General features: G+C 46.7%; 1 protein-coding gene across 2 annotated transcripts in view; it reads left to right on the top strand.

Annotated features, from left to right (window-relative positions):
• Positions 1-14,570, top strand: part of XPNPEP1 (X-prolyl aminopeptidase 1) — a 41,517-nt gene extending 26,947 nt beyond the window's left edge. For both annotated transcript variants that reach the window (XM_081158772.1, XM_081158771.1), the window contains exons 12-21: positions 501-551; positions 1,730-1,788; positions 1,924-2,001; positions 3,867-3,938; positions 5,734-5,794; positions 7,217-7,286; positions 8,224-8,397; positions 9,270-9,346; positions 10,461-10,559; positions 14,018-14,570. In XM_081158772.1, the coding sequence (XP_081014898.1) occupies positions 501-551; positions 1,730-1,788; positions 1,924-2,001; positions 3,867-3,938; positions 5,734-5,794; positions 7,217-7,286; positions 8,224-8,397; positions 9,270-9,346; positions 10,461-10,559; positions 14,018-14,146 (870 nt within the window). In that variant the 3' untranslated portion in view covers positions 14,147-14,570. The remainder of the gene's footprint in view (positions 1-500; positions 552-1,729; positions 1,789-1,923; positions 2,002-3,866; positions 3,939-5,733; positions 5,795-7,216; positions 7,287-8,223; positions 8,398-9,269; positions 9,347-10,460; positions 10,560-14,017) is intronic.
• Positions 14,571-21,747: the final 7,177 nt, after the last annotated feature.

The following is a 21,747-nucleotide window of genomic DNA, read 5'->3' as shown; positions in this document are numbered from 1 at the left end:
TGAGAGAATGAAATAAAGTACTTGATGGGCTAGATCTTGACGACCTATAACATACAACACAAAAAGAGATATTGATGGTGATAGTATAAATGATGGTGATGATGACGAAGATGAAAATGGAGGTGAAGCCTCTTAAAGGGCCCCGATTGTGTTTCAGAGCCAACGGAGGGTCTAGAAAGATTTGGGGCCCAAAGACGGCTTTTGACAATGGCCTGTCTTTCCTGGCCCCTGTAGGTCAGGAGTGAGCCTTCTGAGGGAGCTGCGTGTGCTCTGAGGTGGGCCCCTTCCTCACGGTGCCTGAACTGCTCAACAGCAGGGTAGCCCCGTCCCTGATGGGGAATTGCTGCAGACTTGTCGCAGGAAATGCATGTTGAGCCCCAACTGCTGATGGCTTGTGCCCTGCAGGTGCGGCCCTCTCAGTATCACATTAGGCCTAGGCTCTGAATCTAATCATCTGATTTCCAGTAATAACTTAAAAAATGTCTCTATTGTTGGCACAGATTAAAGATGCCGTCGCCCTCTGTGAACTCTTTAACTGGCTGGAGAAAGAGGTTGGTTCTTTAGTCTTTGTTTAATATATGGGTACAGATTGTCCAGAAATTAATACGTGTGGTTCTAACCGAGGCACCTTCTGTGTTCTGGTGACCATGGTGTCTAACATCTGGATCTGATTTTAGTACTCTCTTTTAATAGTTGTGTGTGTTTTTTACTGGAAATTTGTTGTGTCTATTTAAAATTCTTTAATTGTAGAAAATAGAAGCAAGGATAAAGAAAGAAATTCCTTACCAGAATCGATCCTTTTGGGGTTAAGAAATTGTTTTGTAACTAAGTGGAATTTCGTTACAAGGAAGAATGACTCTCATGATAATATAAGTATACTGACTGTATTAAGAGCAAAACATCTTTGTGTACATTTTGAACATCAGTTTAAGCCATTAACCTTTTTTATATTAATTCCTGCCCTTTTACTCCCTGTGGTTGATAGGAGGGTGGTTTCTTTGTGCAAGTATTCCATAATATCAGGTTCCCTTTAAATATTAAATAAGCAACTCTTTAAAAGTTGCTTAAATTGGAAAAAGAAAATAGCACCCTTACTGCCGCCAGTGTAACTCTATTCCCCCCTCTGACTATTGTTCATCTGTGTAAATCATTTTCTCACTGTGAATCATTTGTACACGTCTGTCAGTGTACAAATATGATTTTGTTTTGTTTATTTGCTTGGTATCATAGTGTGTGCATTTTCCATGTGCTTTGAGGCGTTTAAGAAATGATTTACATGGAGAGACTGCATTTAAGGGTTAGACTGACTTATTTACCCATTTCTCCTATTCTCAGATTCTTAGGTTTTTCATTTTTTTGCTATTGTCAGTAACCCTGTAATAATATCATCACATTTGTCTTTTTTATTTATTTTGGATGACTTTCTTGGGGTGCTGCTTTTGAGTTTTTAAACTTAGATGTATGACGTTCTGGAAAGTTGCAGGATGTTATACTGAGGTATGAAATAGGGAGTGGAAGGGCTAGATAGGAACTCTTCACCCTCAGTAGCTTTGGTGAGAGCCCTGGGGAGGTCCCTTCTTGTTAACGATGAGACATAAGCTGTGTCCTGTACATCGGATAGTTGGGACATGGGGAATGAGGGAAAAATAAGCTTTCAGTGTACCCCCTTTGGTATGCAGGAGACACGTGAATTATGCACCAGATGGTTTATAAGCAACTTCCTTGTTAGGTGCCCAAAGGTGGCGTGACGGAGATCTCAGCTGCTGACAAAGCTGAGGAGTTTCGCAGGTAAGGGTCTGCCTGGGGGGTCCCGTGAGCCTGTACCCATTTCCTTGGCGAGTTAAATGAGGCTGGGAGGGCCCTGATTCTTAGCACAACAAAAAACTGCTAAGTCACTCTGTTCTGTGTGTCCTTCTGTTTCAGGCAGCAGGCTGACTTTGTGGACCTGAGCTTCCCGACGATTTCCAGTACGGGACCCAACGGTGCCATCATTCACTATGCGTAAGGCCCGTCCGGAGCATGCTGCCTGGCTCGGCGGCTGCTTCCGCCAGGAGCCTGAGCCGGGGATACAGTATTTACCGGAGGCCCGGTGCCCACCTCCATGTGTCTGCTGACACTGTTCTTACGTGGAAAATAAGACTCTTAACGCCTCATTTTCTCCAAATCCTAAGCCTCTGCCTTCGGGGGCCTCCTCTTAGGCTCGGATGTATGGCACTGATGTTCTCCACCATGTAGTCAGATGGTTGTTCCACCCTCCTTTGCAGAAGCTGTATTCATAGCCCTTGAATCTTGATGATTACAATTTTTCAGTGTGCTTTCCCCCCCGATAACAGCAGTTTTCTTGGTGCACTAGTTCTAAAAAACTCCATATTAAAAAAACTTATTACTATGTTTTGGAACACCTGTTACGGGCAGGGAGATAACCAGCTCCTTCTCTTCCCTCCTGTGGGCTTGAAGCCTGGCACCCAGCTTATGGGGATTGTTTACCAGGTGACCTGCAAGAGCCCATGGACCAAGAGCCCAGCATCCCCGCTCTGGGAGATAAGAGGGGTGCTGCTAGGTTCAGGACGGGTGGCTCTGCCTGTGGAGATGGTCAGAAACAACTCGCTTGGCCCTCGGCCCTTGGCCCTTGGCCCTTGGGCTCCAGCTTCTGCTTTCCCCAGTCAGATGGTTGTGCCATGTCCTGTGTTGGGCATTTTGAGCCCCTTGCTCCCCATCTGGGACATGAATAGTCAGTGAAAGCACTTGGTCTGTCTCACTGTGCTGTACCTGGGCACAGGTTCCCCACCCCCTTTTTGATACTTGCTTTTTGAGTCTTCAGTCTTTGGGCAAATTCCGAAGCTGCGCGTGGGAGACAGTCACAGGTGTGACTGCACAGTTCTCTCCCATTCATGCTTCTGTTCCAGCATTAAATGTCAGAAGGGCTTCAGCTTTCGTCTTGCGTTTCACTTAGGTGATGAGTTTCCCAGCTGGATACTATCCTAGAATTTCCAGATAATTAACACATTAAAACATTTCAGAGCAAGGGGGAGAATTTGCTTCTCCTGCATTTCTTCCTGGCAGGCTGTTGGCAGCCTGTTGAGGGCAGGGGCCTGCATCTGGTTCCATGTCTGCCTGGAGTAGCTGCTGACGCCTTTGTTGTTGAAGGAGGAGGTGGTGCCTGGAAACGGAGGAGCACCTCTCTCAGCCACAGGGCGGAGACTTGGACCGCTCTCCTCCCTTCAGCATTCCCCAGTGCCCTGATATTGTGAAAAAGGCACAGGGAAATGTGATCACCTTTTAAAAAATGCCTCACGTTCATTTGAAAAAAGTGCTCTGGTGTAAGAGCATCATGATCCACGCCTTTTCCCAGCAAAAACCTCTTGTAGTTTTTATCCCAAATTGAGACATTTACCAGCCTGTCTGGTGGCCTGAGAAGCAAGTGGGGAGGCACCTTCTGGGGTCAGGACTGAGGGAGGGTCATGGAGGCTGAGGCAGGGCCTTGGGACCCCACACCCAGAGACTGGTGACTACAGGCTGCTCTCTGCCTAGTTTTCAAGACTCTAGTTTGGTCCTGCTGTGTCTGTTGATAATTGTTTTTGTAGTTTTTACAATTATCTCGTGAATACCTATTTTGTTCCAGACACAAATAGAGATGGGTATAAAGAAATATGTTAGTTGGGGAGATAGATTGACTGGGTCTTTAAAGAGTGGAAGTTTAATATTAGTTGGAATAATTAACTTACTGGGTAACTTTTTATTTTGATATGATTTCTGACTTACATAAGAATAATATTGTTGTAAGAATAATATTAAGTGTGCCCTCCTACTGCACTTAGCAAGCATTTACATTTGTGGAGTAATTAATTTTTGATTGACTTTTGCAGGCCGGTCCCTGAGACGAGTAGGACCTTGTCGCTGGATGAGGTGTATCTCATTGACTCGGGTGCTCAATACAAGTAAGTGAACTGGGGCTACTGTAGAACCGAACTCTGTGGAGGGAAGGCAGCTGAGTAGGGGGACCAGCCCAGCCGCTGCCGAGAGCACTCAGCTGGGAATCCGTTCTGCACCCCCCATTGATGAATTCATTCCCATGTCTTGTCCTGTTTTTCACCCCTAGTTGAAATAGCCCAGTTGTGACTCTTTTCCCACAGGAGACTATTTGACAGAAACATTAAGTCCTTGACCGGAAGTTGTTAAATACTAAATAAATAGCTGAAAGCAAGTTTTCAGAACCATTGGGAAGTCTTCTGTCCCCGATCATGAGCTGCCTGCTGTCTCCCTGGCCTTGCAGTGGTCCAGGGGCTTATGAAGTGAGGGGCATAACTTTGAATGAATGAATGAGAAACGAAGGTTGCCCCTGAATTTCTGAATTTCCTTCTTCATGTCTTGCTGCTTTCATAGTCATCTCCTAGAATAGTTTCTCAGAAGAGAACCCAAACTGTGGTTGGGTCTTGATGTGGAGCCCGTGAGAAGGAGCTGAAATAGGTGTTGTCTGCACTGAGAGAGCACGGGCGAGGCCTTTTCATGGTCCATTCCCCTCTGCTTCTGGGACTGTGGCTGGTGGAGAACCTGATGATTGAATGAGCTCAGCCAGCTATGTGGAGACCACAACTTAGCCCTGAGTGTTCATAGTGGCCCAGAGCCTAGGGTATTGGGCTTGCTTGGGTCATGGTGTAAACTCTGGTTCACTTTTACATTTTAGCAGGATTCAGGACGTTATCTTTTCTGTGTCAGGGGTGTGGATTAGGGTGTTCAGAGAGATGCATTTGGGTGTTTTCAGGGTCCAGTAAACTCCTTGCTTTCCTGATAGGAGGTATTGGGGTTCGGGTCTCTTTTGCTAGAAATAGGCTCCTGTTTGCTTTGTTTTCCTGCCTTTTCTTCCACATCCCAGCAGCGGTGTCTCCTGTAAATCGACTCTCACATGAGTGTGTGAGTCGGGGCCGGGCTGAGCTCACTCCCACTGCATTGGGCCATCCTTGCATTCACACATTGTCTCATTTTATTTTGTGACAACTTTATTGAGATGTAATTCACACACCATACAGTTTACTCACTTACAGTATACAACTCATGGTTTTTAGTATATTCACAGAGTTGTGCGACCCTCACCTCGGTCAATTTTAGAATATTTTCACCACCCCCCAAAAGAAACCCTATTCCTATTACCAGTCCCTTCCCATTTCCCCCTCCCCAGGGAACCACTGCTGTGCTTTCTGTCTCTGTCGATTTGCCTATTCTGGACATTTCATATAAATGGACTTGGATGATCATATTATATTCTGGACATTTCATATAAATGGAATTATACGGACTTCTGTGTCTGGCTTCTATCACCGAACATAATGTCTTTGAGGTTCATCCATGTTGTAGCATGTATCCGTACTTCATTCCTTTTAATTGCTGAATAATATTCTGTTGTATGGATATACCACATTTTGTTTATCTGTTTATCAGTTGAGCATTTGGGTTGTTTCTACCTTTTGGGTATTGTGAGTAGTGTTGCTGTGAACGTTTGTGTACAGGGCGATGTGTGGACGTGTGCTTTCAGTTCTCTTGGGTGTTTGCATGTGTGGTGTTGCTGGGTCATAGGGGAGCTCTACGTTTAACCTTTCAGAGAGCTGGAAACTGTTCTCTAAAGTGGCTGCACCATTTTACAAGTTCACCAGTGATATAAGAGGGTTCTAACTTCTCCACATCCTTGAGCAAAAGCTTGTTTTGACTGAAAACTAACTTGCCTTTTTTTTTGGAAAGGGACGGAACCACAGATGTGACCCGGACCATGCATTTTGGGACTCCTACAGCCTATGAGAAGGTGAGGGGTGGAGCAGAGAACTCGAGAGCTCTCTAGTTTCTTAAGAAGGGCATTGTTTTTATGAAAAGGGACTGTATGAATAAGTAAAAATTATGTGTGGGATAGTAAAATAGCTCGTTACTGGGGAGTCAGGCTTATCTGCTTTATGACATCCATTTAATTAATTCTTGGAGAACTTTTAAAAGCATTCTGTCTGCTAAGGTCAGAGCAGCTCAGACTCAAGTTTAAATAGCTTTGGCCTTCTCTGGAGTCAGGAAATCTCTTTGGGGAGGAGAGTTGGTTACTGAAATACATGCTATTATAAACAGTGTCTAGATTTTTTTTCAAGTTCAGCCTTTCTATTTATGGCCTCATCTCTCTAGGAACCCTCTGCAATGATATCCACTGCTCAGTTGCTGGCCTGTCAGGAAAGGAGTAAACAGCTGTGAGGTAGAGAGAGGTTTACCAGGAGTCTGGAGACTGAACTTCAGCTCTTCTCTGCTGTCTGTTGGCTCCATGACCTTGAATGATGCACTTAGGCCATAACAACAGGGATAAAAGGCCCCACATCCAAGGCTGCTTGGGAAGGTTCCATGAGCCCAGCAGGTTGCCTGTTAGTCACTGCCCAGTGAATGTTGGCTGAGCATCTGAATCTCGGAGGGGAGCTTCTTCAGAAAGCTCATCTAGGGGAGGAGGGTTTTAGTGATGCACTGGAGCAGATTTCATAGTTTTGGTCCCTTGTGCTTCGTAGGCACCTGCACCTTAGAAGAGTTTGACCCTGTGTCCAGATACCTTTGGTATGACCCTTTTTGTGCTGTGGGAAGAGCCCCAGACCAGATTGAGGAGTGTGGGGTTTAGGCGTGACTCTGCACCTTAATGGCAAGCCACTAACTTCCCAAACAGCACTCTTCTTGTCTGGGATAACCCCTGAGTATAGCAGGTGGTAGGGAGCCCAGAGTTGAAGCAGGATTGCCTGGCTCTGAGGCCAGATGATGCCACTTGCATGGCCCAGCCTGCTACCCCACTTCTCTGTGGAGTGTGGATGACAGTCGTGCGCAGTCATGAAGTGTGGAATGAGATGTACAGTGTTTAGCATTTTGCCTGACTCTGAGGAATAGCTTGGTGATGTTAGCCAGTGTCCTCGTTACTTTTCTAGTCTTCCTAAGGCTCAGATGACATAGCGTGTCAGGGTTCTCATTGTAAGGGAAAGGCCTCTGGGGCCATCTCTCTGCTAGTTTTCTTTTACTGAATTTAATTTCAAGATTTTCTGGAAAATTGGGTCCAAGGCCAACATTTTTCTACCAGCTTTTTAAATTATTACTTTGATTTCTGTGTGGTGTTGCTGAAAAATCTTCAGAGGCAAGGCTTTCTGAGTTACCAGAAAACCACAGGATCAAGGCCCTGTGGCTGTTCTGCAACATGCCCCTGTGTTCTCTTTGGCAGGAATGCTTCACATATGTCCTCAAGGGCCACATAGCTGTGAGCGCAGCTGTTTTCCCAGCTGGAACCAAAGGTAGGTGGCTCCTTCTGTTGCATGGCATGCTTTTTATTGTCCGTGCATCAAACATGTCTGAGTCTGAGTGGAAGACTATGTCCTTCCCTCTCTGTGTCAGCCCCCAGCCCGCTCAGGCCCAGCCAGGGCATAGGGTGGGTGCTGCACTGAGTGAGTCTCCTGGGCCCACCCATTGAGCTCAGAGGCCTCCCAGGGAGCTAGGCGTAGTATCTGGCCTGGTGTCAGCTGTGTGCCTCACTCCTGGCCACGGATGGTGTTGGGTGACACTGGCTGGTGGCTTCTAGGAGAGGGCAGCAGGACATGAGGGCTTCAGGGTTCCAGTGGACGTCAGTGTAGCCTCCTGTCTGCTCTTCAGTGCTGGCCATTGCGTTCTTTCAGGACACTTGTTGGGGTTTATTTTATTGGGCCCCTGACTTCAGACATATACTTTCTTGCTTGAGGACTGGTGGGCGGGGCATTGGATGGGGAGTGGATGAGACCTGGGCCTTGAATCTGCTTCTGTTGGGCCTGCATTCGGCCCCCTGGGTGTCAGTTTCCTCATCTGTCCTGCCTGCCTGCTTGCTTGTAGTCTGGTTAGACTCTCATCTGTGTAATTCTGAAACCTCAGGGTCCCAGGGCTGGGTAGAGAATGCCCGTGTTATCTAATGTAGCCCTTACTTACCTGCTGCAGGCTGCCATCCCCCTACCAGAGTCCCGACAAATGATCCTCCAGCTTCAGACTGAGCTGCCTGGCTGGGGAGCTGCCCTCCTCAGGAACTCTGATTATTAGAAAGCTCTTCCTTGTGCTGGGCTGAAATCTGAATCCTCTAGTAACTTTTACCCCTGGTTTCTGTTTCACTGTCTGGAGCCAAACATAAGACGTCTAATCTCTGAAGTGCTTTGCGAATTGAAAAGTGCTGTGCCCATGTCATCAAGTGGTCCTTTATATGTCTTCCAGGCCACCTTCTTGACTCCTTTGCCCGCTCAGCGTTGTGGGATTCAGGCCTGGATTACCTGCACGGAACGGGACATGGGGTTGGGTCTTTTTTGAACGTTCATGAAGGTCCTTGTGGTATCAGTTATAAAACGTTTTCCGACGAGCCCCTGGAGGCCGGCATGATTGTCACTGACGGTAGGTGGCTCTCACATAGTAGGAATACATGGGTCCTCTTTGAAAACTTTGTTGTTTATTATATCTTAATTATTTTAAAATGTATCTTTATTGATTTCAGAGAGAGGAAGGGAGAGGGAAAGTGGGAGATAGAAACATCAATGATGAGAGAGTTTATTGATCAGCTGCCTCCTGCACGCCCCCGACTGGGGATTGAGCCCGCAACCTGGGCATGTGCCCTGACCAGGAATTGAACTGCAATCTCCTGGATCAAAGGTTGATGCTCAACTGCTGAGCCACGCCAGCCGGGCTATTTTAATTATTTTAAAGTTAACTGGGAATAATTTCCCCTTCCTGTCACCTTGAATTAAACAACTTTTTATGATTATAAAAGTGATACGTGTTCATTGTAGAAAAAGTGAGACATTGGAATAGTATGGGGGGAAAAGAGTCATTTGCAATCTAACTACCCAAAGGAAAAATGATTTAATATTTAGCTTTTGGTCTCTTGGGTATGTATATATCTTCTTTAATTGTACATATTATCTGTATTCTGCTTTCTTAATATATTGCCTTTTCCTATATCATCACCAAGTTTTTGTGAATATATTTTAACACCTGTATCATTATGCCTTTTGGATACGCATCGTGATTTACTTGGTGGGTCCCCGTTACTGTCCGCCCTACCCTGCAGCCCGTTTTCAGGAACCTCAGAACCTTTCGTGGCCATATGGGAGAAGGGGCATCTCCAGGCTCTTGCATCGGGTTGAGTGGGCCCTTCAACTGTTTTGCCCCCTCTTTGGGGCGGGGCTGGCCCCCCCCCCCCGCCGGGAGGGAAAGCTGTGTACCTCTCCCCGGGGACTGCTGCTCATCCTGGGCTTTGGTTTGTTTAGAGCCAGGGTACTATGAAGACGGGGCTTTTGGAATCCGCATTGAGAATGTTGTCCTGGTGGTTCCTGTGAAGACCAAGGTGAGTAATTGATGTATTTATTTTTAAAATTTCCTTATTCCTTGATGGGGGAAGATGAAGACTTTTATGTTTGGAGTCAAGTCTGTGCCATTCTGGGGCCCAAATAGAGCTTCCTTTCCCTGACATGAGGGACTTTCCTGGGATTCACTCTCCTCTGCAAAGCTGGGAAGAAAATCCTTAGTGAACTGGGACCCAGGAATGGGATGCGTGGAGCCTCAGGCAGGCCCCTGCTTGGAGTTTACTAGAGGCAGCGTTTGCCAGGAAGTCTCCTCTGCTGGGGTGTGTGCACGCTTGCTTCTCAGACCCTGAATATGTTTCCAGGCCTGGAAACTATTTTCAAGAAAGCCCTAGGTGATTTTTCTCAGGTAGAGCAGAGGCACACATGGGTCAGGCCTCACGGCAGGCAGTGGGACAGGTGTGTTGCTCTCTGGAAGAAAGATGTTGCACCTTCTTGCCATCAATATTGCCAAGAGGTCATGGGCTTCAGGTGCTGAGCTTTACCTAAAAGACCCAATGGCTCCCCCTCTATTGGTGAGTACAGAGAGTGAGCAGATGGAGGGACGTGGCTTCCTGTGCCTCCAGTCAGGCTGACCGCAGGAGTCTGCTCTCTGCTTCCACGTGGAAGTCACTGTTCTTGAAAGTGGCCCCTCTTCTCCCTCTCAAAGACCCTGTGGGGTCAGAGACCCAGTGTGCTGTGTGTGTCCTGGCTGTTGGACACACCTGTTGTCTTGGGTCTAGCTAGGTCAAGGCTGGTCACATATTTGACTGTTTAAAAGTGATTTTGGGAATTATACTCTAGCGAAGTCTTGAGGACCAAAACCAGAGAGGCCCCTGAACCCAGACAGTGGACAGTCTGTGGCCCTGCTGCTGGGAGCCCCGCAGCACCCTCTGTTTGGCTTTTCCTGATGCAACAGGCTTTGTTTGCTCCTCTGAGCAGCTCCCGGAGAGTGACCTCAGCTGTGTCCTGTGCCTGTCGGAGGTCCTGACCAGCTCGTCAGCCTTGATAGCCAGTTACACCTGGCTGGGAGGACTGGCCGCGGCTGGCGGGACTGGCCTTATGGTGGTTCACTGTGTTAGAGGAGTCAAAACTTCTGTTTCCTTCCTTACCCCACAGTATAACTTCAGTAACCGGGGAAGCCTGACCTTTGAACCTCTAACTTTGGTACCGATACAGACCAAAATGATAGATGTGGATTCTCTTACAGACAAAGAGGTAATGCGGGAGCCTTGGGGGAGAGCAGACGTGGGGGCGGGGTGGAGAGCTCTGTGCTCTTTATTGCAGTCTCACTTATTAACCAGGGGCCTAGGCCAGCTGAGGCTGATCATCTAGGCCTCCTGAGCACTAGAGGTGCTTTTCCTGTACTGGTCGGGCCTCTAGGTAGAGAAGCCCTCCTCCCCCACCATTGTGGGTGGTGGGGTTTCATGGGTGGAAGCCTTGTGCCGTTGGCCAGGAGGGCAGGAGCCATAGCTGCCACGAGGCATGTTTAGCAGACGTGGGCCATGTGTCTTCCCTACAGAAAGCCCGGCAGTGGGGGGGCTGTTGGCTGTTGCACACAGCAGGTTGTTTCCTTGTGCTGCATGGAACGTTAAGGAAATGAGAAGCAAAGCTGTGATCATACGCCTAACGTTCACACGGAGAGAGGCGATGCCTGCTCTTCTGGTCTCTCCGGGCTGTGGCGCCCTTCACAGGGCAGGAGCCCCGTGATGCTCACCTATCAAGCTCAGAGTGCCACAGACCTTGAAACCCCTTCAAATCGCAGGGTAGCTCCCCAGGCTCACGAGGCCGGGAGGTGGCAGGCCCAGGACTCTGGAGTAAGGCTTGAGGGATCAGGCAGGTGATCAAGGTCAGAGTGGAGACAAGGGTGAAAGATGGGGCAGGGGCAGCCCAGCACTGGACAGACAAAATAGTTCCCAAGCCAGGGAGACAGAAGCCAGGACACAAATTCTAGAACAAAGCAGGTGGTCAGAAATGCTGTTAAAAAGCAAGTGATTGGCAGGAGCCAAAGGCAGGACAAGCATAGTGGTTCCTGGAGAAATAAGACATTTTTGTTACCTGAGGTAGCCACCGGCCTCATCCCAGGGGCCTTGGAGCGCCTCTTGAGGTTGGAACGTATCCTCAGCGGGGCCTACCTGGGCCTGGTGCTTGGCCTCCTGTAGGCCTGTGGCATGGATCCTCTCAGCTGGAAGCCTTTCTGCCTTGTGTGGCTCACAGACGGTGACAGAGGAAGGTCACCCCCTTTTTGCTGAGCCTTCCTCTATGCCTGGTCACCTCTGCTGGACCATCAGTGCCTTGGTTCAGCCAAACATTCCCACTCACGGGACCTAAATAGGCCATGCTGAAGCTGGCTTATTCAGCTTGTAGATGGATGCAGAACAGGAAACCACCTGTGAGCAGCACAGGGTCACTTGTGTCTCTTCAGCTGGAAGAGTCCTTGCCACGGTCCAGGGGCTTTTCTCCAGCCCCCATTGGGATGACTTAGATAAAAGGGGACAAGAACACATAGTGGTCCCAGGAGCCACCCTGCTTAGAGGCTTCTGCACCATAGGAAGCAATCTCTTGTAGTCACCCTTAGGCACAGATTCCAGGGTCTCAGCTGGGGACTCTACAGGAATAAGTCATGTGTTCTGTTGGAGCCCAAGGTTGTGGCTTCCTACCAAGTAATTCTAGGTCCTGCAGTGTTTGCTATCCACGTGAAGTGACTAATCAGGAGGCATTTCTCCCATGTGACATTCTACTTCTTCCAGGCAGACAGTGCACCAGGAAGGTTAAATGAGGCCATTTTTCTTGAAGGAGGGTTTGTTAACCTGTGACTCACAGTCTGCCCCATGACATTGGACATAGACCAGCCAGATAGCTCGATCTCACCCAGGTTCACGACTGTACCTTGAACATCCAGATCACTGGACTGTTCTTCTGTCCAGTTAGTTTGTATAGGACAGATATCAACTTACCCTGGGACCATAAGCATTTCCCACAAATAACCGTAGACAACAGTATTCAACATACCAAGCAGAGTACATGATCTCTTTTAGCAAAAGGGTCCCTTTCTCATTTACCACTCGATAAATCTGGGGCTTCATTCTGTTTGAAGGCACAGTAATACCCCACAACAAGAGTCTGTTCACTGGGCTATTAAAATACCTGCTTGTGGCCTTTTATCTACTATCTCCCAAACAGTCTAGACAGTCTTAGCTGTCACTTTTGGCAGGTTGGGTGTAGGGTCAGCATTCTCGTCAATTGTCACCGGATGGCAGCAGAGGACTTTGGTTGGATGTGAACATGAGCAGCTGCAAACTGTCTGGGTCTTTGGGAGGTTGCTCAGGCGCCCTGAGTCTGCCCTCGATTACCTTCTTCCTTGCCCTCCCCCCTCCAGCAGGGCCTTGGGAGTTCCGCTGTGGTCCATGGTTGGCTCCTGCTGTGGCCTTCGCTGTTGAGCTGCTTTGGACAGCAGGCTGCCTTGTAGCCTGGCTTGCCCCTTGTTGCAGACACAGCACTTGGTTCCTTTGGACTCTACCCCCTTCCCCAACTCCCAGCAGGGGCTAGTAGGCTCTTTAACAGTGGAGAATAGAGCCCTAGTGGGCCAAAGGCAGTTGGCATCATCACCCCATCTGTTTGCCCTCGTGCCTTGAGGACTCGTGTGCCCACCTTGACTCCTTAGCTGGGCATCGGTACCTGGTCCAGACTGTAGTCTTCAAAGCCCATAATTTTGTAACAACACTGCCTCCCCAAATGGCATTTGGCTCATTACAGCAACCACACCCATGGTGGTGGCAGCTTGCCAACCTCCCTGAAGCTGGGTGTCCAGTCAGGCCCACTTCAGGGACAGTGAAAGCAGCAGGTGGTTGTCCTCAAGGTGGAAACTTACTTCACTACAGCCTTCATCCCCCCCAAACCCTACCCACCACAGGGGGGCGACCTCACCCTTTTATAGCTGAAGGACTTACACTCTCAGACCCAGCCATCAGCCCTCCCCCAGGCACCAAGTCCTGCCTCCTTTCTTAGCTCCTGTATCTCCTGATGTGGTGGCGCATTCAGCTGAGAGTCTGGCAGTGACGCTCACTCCCTGCCCCCCCTGCAGTCCCACGGACCTTGGCCACACTCAGAAGACCCCCATCCTGGTTAATTCAGCTTTGTCAGTGGGTACAGGATAGAAACTCAGCGTGCAGGCAGGCCAGCCTCAGGTGTATCTCTTAGCAGGAGTCTTCATAGTGGTCCAGGGATTGTTTTCAGGCCCTCTCTCTCCCCTCAGCACCCTAAGATGGCTCAGGTGTAGGGGAATGAGACGACTCTGGCCATCGCAGGAGCTACAGACTCCCTGCCCCCTCCTAATGGCCTGTGGGTATGGTTTCCAAGGTCCTGTCAAGGAGAACACCTGGTTACGGGTTACTCTGCGCTCAAGGGAAGCCTACAGCCAGGGCCTGCCATTAGGTATTTACGGTCCCCTCAGTAGTCATAGCCAGGCCACATGTAGTAGATTATTCCCGGAGCATTTTCTGCCATAAGCGATGTGGCCTTGTCCCGTCTATTTCCAGGGAACTAGAACACAGGGAAGTCACTAGTCCATGAGCAGGGTGAGCTCAGCGCATGGGCCCTTCACTGTCTGCCTGTGTAGCCTTCGGTAAGGGTGACGGTGAACACACTGCATCCGTTTGTCTTTCTCTCTCACGTAGTGCGACTGGCTCAACAACTACCACCAGACCTGCAGGGATGTGATTGGGAAGGAGCTGCAGAAACAGGGCCGCCAGGAAGCTCTCGAGTGGCTCATGAGAGAGACGCAGCCCATCTCCAAACAACATTAATACCTCCTGGTTTTTGTTTTTGTAAAATGCTCTGGAGAAAGAAGAAACCTGGCAGACTCCTGACACCTTCCCCCTTTCCCCTCCTTTCTTACCTCCCCTTTTTACTTTTAGACTCTTAAGAAGAGCTGAAAATCTTCTTACCCTCTTTGATATTTTCTTGCAAACACTTGATCTTTTATGATTTTTTAAAAAATTGTCGAGAACGAGCCAAGAATAAATATGCTGCAGCAGAGGCAGGGTCCCCTCAAGGCCGAGCATCCTGGGGAGACACCCTGGGCAGCCGCAGTGAGTTCTCTCTGGCCGGTGATGGGGGAGCAGCGAGTGCTTTGCGACGGTCAAGTTCCAGGTGCTAGCACATTATTCATGATCACCTTGATGCTCACGGGATGGTATTTATGACCAGTGAATAAAGTGTCCACAGGTGCTTTGTCTCAGCTGTCTCTTTCCTCACGGCACTGGCCACCCTGCGTGTCAGGCGGGCTCATCTCCAGGGCTGGTGGCCTCTGGGGCAGGCGGTGTCTAGGTGGAAGGCCCCTTTGAGGTGAGATCCCTGGCCTCCCTGCATATTGCCTGGCTTAATGGTAAGCCTCTTTGTCTTTAGAAAAACCTAATATTTTGGTGAGTATTTTTATTAGGTTTTTCCCCCTGATTTTAAAATGTCATTGGTATGCAGAAAATAACAAAAAAATCATAATGTCCAAAAGCCTCGGAGCCTCACAGACTCGGAGCCTAGCCTCGTGTCAGCTCCTCGCCTCGCCTCTTAGACGTGGCGGGTGCCTCCCCCGTAGCACCACAGCTCTCGTGGTCTTACTACTTGTAGACAACGGGGTTTCTCTTGACTTGCACACGTGGGGCAGACCCGCGGGCCCGGCAGGGCTAATGTCCCTTCGACCTCAGACCGTCATGGCTGGGGGTGGGGAAACCGACTGCCTCACCCCTTGGCCGGGATGCCTGCGTTGTGGTGCACACTGTCTCCTGCGGTTTTCCCCTGGGACTGAGTCCTAGTTGCCCCTACGGTAACCCTTTATTTTCTTCCTTTCTGTGTCTCACTTTTCTTTCGCCCACTGTTGTTTCTGGGGCCATCCCCCACTAAACTATTTACATGCACATCCTTGTTTTAGGTTGTGCTTCTTTAGGACCCAACCTAAGATGGACCCTCAACCACTAATTATATACTATAAATATATTTAAAATATAGGGTGTCCCAGAAATTGTATATACACTTTAATAGCTGATAGCTGTAGATTCTATTGCTTTTTGAAAATAAAATGTATTTTAATAGACACTGCCTTTATAGTGTGTATGTATATTTTTGGGACACCCTGTATATGCTATATATTTAATATATAAATATATATTTAATGTATGCTGTATATTTTTGCCAGTTTCTTTGTACTCAGTAACATACAGAATGTGTGTAAGTATAAAAGAATATAGACATACATCCCTTGTACAAAAATTGGGTCGTTCTGTAATATGCAATTTGCTTTTTTAATTTGGCAATATAACTAGGTTATTTTTCCATACTGGTGCATATAGATCTAATTCTTTTTAATGACTGTAGACTATTCCACTGTATGGCTATGTTCTTTTTTAAAACTAGCCTCATTAAATCTTAAACCATTCCTTCGATTTGGATGGCTTTCAAAGATGAGTAATAGAATCACAGTTTGGCCCTTCACCAAAGTGTGGTTGGCAGTGTCTGTTACTTTCTCCAACCAGCGGAGCAGGAAATGAAATGAACTAACCTATATTTACAGTTCAGAACCAGGGTGGCAGCAGAGAAAATTTTACTGGTAGGTTGAGCCTAAACTGTCAGAGTGCTGAATAACAATCTTGCCAGCTCTCCACCACCCTCCTCTGTTCTTTTCTCTCAAGGATTGTTGATTCCAACTTGCTATGCGGGAGGAAGCAAGATCGCACGGCTAGTCCTCAGGTTATATTTGTAATGTGGCTTCATGATAACGGTATATTTTGACCTACTAAAGGTCAGTTCTTGAATGCCTTTGGTTCACACTTGATCACATTTCTAATATGTGACACTTTTTTAAATTGGAGCTTCCTTGAGATATAATTCACATACCTTACCTAGAGTGAGGTGCTTTCTTGATCTTTGCAGAAGGTGTCATGCTGGTTTTACATGGTATCTATCGCATCTGTAGGCCAACATTTATTTTGTACTGATTGACTGATGGTCTGTCTTCTCTAGTAGACTGTGGACTCGATGGTGTAAGAGGCCACATTTGTTCTCATGATGTCATCTCTAACACCTAGCACAATACCTCACACGTAGTAACAAAGTGTCACAAATAACTTTCTGTTCACTCAGCAAATATTTATTGAGTGCTCATGAACTGATTCTAGTGACTACTGTACAGTGTGAGAAAGGGGAAAAAGAGCCCGGAAGATGATGGTTGTAGAATCACCGGAGAAAGGAAAGTTTCAGAGGTAACATGATTTAAAGAAGCAAATGAATAAACTATACAAGTGGGTGAAACAGTTTCTCAGTCTCCACCAAAGAAAGGCTCCTGGCATGTCACACCTCAAATCACGTCTACTACCAGGCGCTCATGGTTCCCCAGGATTACAGACTCGCTGATGTAGCCAGCACTTTCTCTGAGACATCAGAACGGCTGTGGGGAGTTGGTCAGAGCTCTGGGAAATTCAGCTGAGATTCTTTATTCCATTTAGCAAATATGTACCTAGGTGTAGCCTTTTATGTGGCAGCTGTAACGTGTCAGGACCAGCAGGAAGAGTCACCTGCTCAGAAATGGGTCAGTCACTGGGCAGAATGTGCTTGATGGCTGTAGGAAAGAGCTATAGCCTTGGTTTACTTATGTCATCTCAGGCATACCTGGAGGGCATCTTTCATAATAAAAATCAAATTCTGGAGATGAAGAAGTGTGTTTTTAAGGAGACCTTTTTTGCACTGACACAATCACTTGGGAGGATCAGTTGGAGTCTCTGGATTCAGAATTTACTGAGCTGTAGGATGAATTAACTGTACTTTCTCTGCCTTAGGCCTTGCGCTGTAAATATTTCATGGCTTAAATATGTGCCATGATCAGGTGTGTGTTTCAGTAGTCAACTGAATGAGGGTTGAGAGCAACGAAATGGAGATACTTTCAGTTTAGCGTGTTTTCACCTGGGGGCTTTAAAAATATGTCACAGAGACGATTCTATCTCCCAGGCTAAGGTTCTGGTGATGCCAGAGTTGAGCAATGGGAAAGAGATCCCGAGTCTTGGCCCTTAATGCCTCCACTTTTTTTTTCTAGGAGAAAATTCCCTAAAAATGCTCATGGAGGTCCTCAGCTATTTCACAAATTTGTTTTGGTAGGAAATATTACTCCAAAAGCCAGTTTTGAAATAAATTAGTGAATAAAGATGGAAAAAGTTTTAATGTTGAAGTGGCCTTAAAATCAGATGAACAAATAACATTCCACAAATAATGTGCACTTTCCAGGTATTGAGCAGTTTAATGTCCAATTTGAGAGAACAGTTGGCGGCTCCTGGCACCCTAGAGGTCAGGACGAGATTGGTTTGAATCCCTGAGTCCCTATTCTGCGCCAGTCCACGCTCCTCTTAAAGCAACGCGCCCCTTACGAGGGAGTAAGGCCAAGTTCAGGAATAATTAGGGTATCGGGAGGGGATACAGGGGAGGAAGGGACAAGTGTTTAGAGGAGGAGAGAGCAGCACCTCCAGCTCCAAGAACCAGAGAATGCTTTTTAGAACTGCGGAGGTGTGTTTACGCGAAGGAAAAATCTTTTGTTATCGAGCAGGGAGACTGAGCAAGGACAGGGCAGCAGGAAAGTGTGGGCAGGTGCGGGGAGGACCGGAGAGGGTGGCACCTGAAAGGAGCGGTGAGGACTCCGCAGGAAAGGCAAGAGGATAGGTTATCGGGGACCGTGGAAGTTAAGGATTCTGCCTTTGGACACGTTCCCTGGAGAGATCACCCAGATGTCCTAACGTAAAGACATGTTCTGTCCCAACGCTAATGACGTGTGGGCGCAATGATTTGTTTGAGAGCCCGTTTTCGAGTCTTTTGAGTGTATACCCAGGAGTGGGGCAAACTCCAGTCTTAATCCTGACCCGATAGACCATCTCACTGTTGCAGTTTGGTCCCAGATCCAAATCCTTTCTGAGGATCTCAAAAGCACAATTTCCCTGTTCTGCGAGAATGTTCCCTTTAATTGGGCCTTATATTCTCTCTGTTGAAAGGCAGCGAGGGATAAAGGACCCGTGATTAGAAGACACGAAACCTGGGACCAGATCTAGCAACTGGTTAGCTAATTGTATGTCCTTCAGCTTAATTAAACCTCAGCGTTACTCCACCATCCCCTTCATTCCTTTCAAGGTTGTTCATTAACAGCGTGACTACGGGTGTTTTGGAAAGTATTTTCCAAATATTAATGATTGCTCCACATAGGTCCTTAAAATTTTAGGTCAGAAAGGACTTTTAGAGATTAACTGCTATGAAGGTCTCACTGAGGCCCAGAGAGGTGGGCTATTTGGGGCTGAATTTGGGGTAAACTCCAGATCTTCTGACCCTGAGGTCTGGGCCCTTTCAACCTCGCCAAGTTGGGCCTCAGAAGAAGGCCAGATCCTTTGTCCTTTCTTCTTTTATTGGGGAAAAAAACAAAAACTGGACCTGTGTGTCATTCCTTGAGTCAGTTGAACTCAGATTTATCTCTGAAGCCTGGCTGCTTTGAGGCCTTTTCTGAGTCTCATCCTCCAGGTGTGGGAGGGAAGTCAGGCCTTCCCTGGCCCCCCTGCTTAGTATCATTGGGAAATCTCTTATTTGTATTCCTGTCAGAGCCACATTTAATGCACCAAAGCCTGAGTTTGCAGCAATAACCAGGCTGAAGTTTATGAAATAAAAGATTGATATCAGTTTCATGAAGCTCAGGCAAGAGCAATATCTTCTCCATATCTCGCGATGCCTTTAACTCTAGGAGTCTTCATACTCGGTGGCCAATGAAAAATGAAAAAACAATAATAATAATGACAATAAAAATAAAATAAAGGAGCCATATGTTCTAAGAACCGCAGTTTTGAGTAATGTTGTCTTTAATTTTTTTTTATTGATTTAATGACAAGGGGAGATTAGACTTACTGCTTTTTTCAGTTTCCAAGTACATTTTCACTTTTAAAGGAAAGATCATGGCATGTAGCCTAAAGGTAGTTTTGTTGGTCACCTGGCTTATTTATGCATTGCTGGCTTGGGCAGCTGCAAGGTATGACCACAGCTGCAGTGTTTCATCTCAGGGAAAGTAAAAATCAGGAGATGGGATAAAGATTTACGTTCCTTATCAAATAAAGTATTCTGAAAAGCAAGTCAGCTTTATACCTGTTTTTCCAAAGGTCATTCCACTGCACGGGGTGGGCTAATTATCTGCACAGAGAAGACACACGTGTCTGTAGTAAGTATAGGATTTCATTTCTACGACCTAACATAATTTGGCTTCGGTCAAACTTCCCAGTCTTATCTCCCATTACTTACCTTACCAAACCTGGCGGATAGGTCAAACTGGACATTTGCCATTTCCCATGTGATTATTTTCTATTTTACTTTTATCCAGTCAGATAACCTCTGTCCCTGGACTCGAGTGTTTAATCTCTTTACCTTTAATTGGGTCTTAGTTCAGCATCTTGCTGTTTGTTTTCTGTTTGGGCCATGCGTTCTTTGTTCCTTTTTCCCTCCTTCCCTGCATTCCTCAAGAGTAACTTAGAGTTTATTTTATTTTTTAAGTATGTTACTTTTATCTCTTCTAATGGCTGTTTTAAATCCCTTTCTGATAATTCCATCACCCCTTTCATTTCTGTATCTGTTTCTATTGACTGATTTCTCTCTTGGATTTGGGTCACGCTGTCGTGCTTTCCGACATAACTAGAAAGTTTTGATCATGTGCTGGATGCCATAGTGTGATTATCTGTATTTCAGCATCTTCCTTGATGGGCGTGTTAAGTTTTGTTTTGGCAGGCAGTTAATTTGCTTGTGGATCCATTCAAGGCTTGTTGAATGCTCATAGTGAGAAGGGGTTAGAAAAATACAGTGATTTAACGTTAGAAAAATATTTAGGAGCCAAATCACTCCCGGTAAGGAGTCTGGATTTTATGATAAGTAAACAAGAAGCCATTAGAAAATTTTCAACTACAGAATGACACAATCTCACTTATTCTTTTAAAAAAGTTGCCTCATTATTTCGGTTCAGTTGAAAATATACTTATTTAAGACCAACTGAGAGTCAGGACACGCAAAAGGCATTGGAAACAAGACCATGGATAAATATAATGGACATCCTTGCCCCTGAAGAGCTCACAGCAGGATTGGGGCTATTAGGTGTCACCATCATGACGGAGGCAAGCTCAGGGAAATGTTGGGAGACAGACCTGGTGCCTCAGCCATGGTGTCCTAGAGGCAGTTACTCTCAGCTGACTCTTTCCATCCCCAACCTGACTTCATGTGCGTATACCTTCACCCGTTCTTCAAGGTGTAATTCAAACACCACCTCCATGAAGCATTTCCCGGTGCCCACAGAGAAGTGATTTCGATAGTGCTTCTGTTATGCTTATATCTAATTGTCCATGTCCAGCTTCCCTGTATTTCAGCAACATAGCCCAACAGGGACTGGTCCATACATAGTAAGTGCTCCACAAATATTTATTGATGAATAAGTTCAGTAAATCTCCCAGGATGCTGATCTCTAAGTTTATTACCAATGCCATTATCTTTATTCAGGCTTATATGTCTTTTCTCCGCATTGGGCTTAGCCTTTCAAATAGTTTCCCCAAATCCCAGGCAGCCACACCTCTGTTTGCACCACACCATGTTCACTGACCTGTCTCAATTTAAACATCAGGACAATCATTTACAAGTATCTGGTACTTGGAATCTTAAAGCTGGGAGAGCTCTTAAAAATCATCTAGTTCCCTGGGTTCCAAACCCGGCCACACATTAAAGTCACATGGGAGAATTAAAAACAACAACAACCCATGCCTGGGATCCACTCTCCAGACATTATGATTTAATTGGCCTCAGGAGAAGCCTGGACATCCTTTTTTTAAATAACTCTCCTCAGGTGATTCTAATGTGTAACTTGGAATTAGAACCATTGATCTAAGGCAAGTTCCTTATATTATACATGACAAAACATTATCTATTACAAGGGAAGAAACTCAAGTCCAGAGAGGTCAAGTGACTTGTCTGAGGCTCTCACCAAAGACCCAGTTTACAGCAAATCTGCATCTAGGACCAAAGTCTCCTTTCTATGCCGAAATTTTGACTTGCCCCTGTGTTTTCTTCTCACGTTATCAACTTACGAGCAGTCAGTGCTCCTTGAACCCTGAACTGCCTCCCCTTGACACTTCTCGAGACAGAATAAACCCGTTTTCCTGAGCCTGATGGGCTTCGGTTCGAGAGAGAGCATCTGTTCTCATGACTGTGTCCAACTCCACTTCACAACAGAGAAGCTCTTACTTGTCCAAATTTGATAATCATTTGAGCATAATTTCATTGGAAAATGTTTCCAAGGGCAAACGTGTACTGGACTGTCCCGCTCTCAGGGCTGTTGTGAGGACTGAGTGAGAAAACACAGAAAAAG

This window comes from Miniopterus schreibersii (genome assembly GCF_964146895.1).
Source record: "Miniopterus schreibersii genome assembly, chromosome: 14".
Taxonomy (NCBI): Eukaryota; Metazoa; Chordata; class Mammalia; order Chiroptera; family Miniopteridae; genus Miniopterus; species Miniopterus schreibersii.
This window is presented reverse-complemented; position numbering and strand designations above follow the sequence as displayed.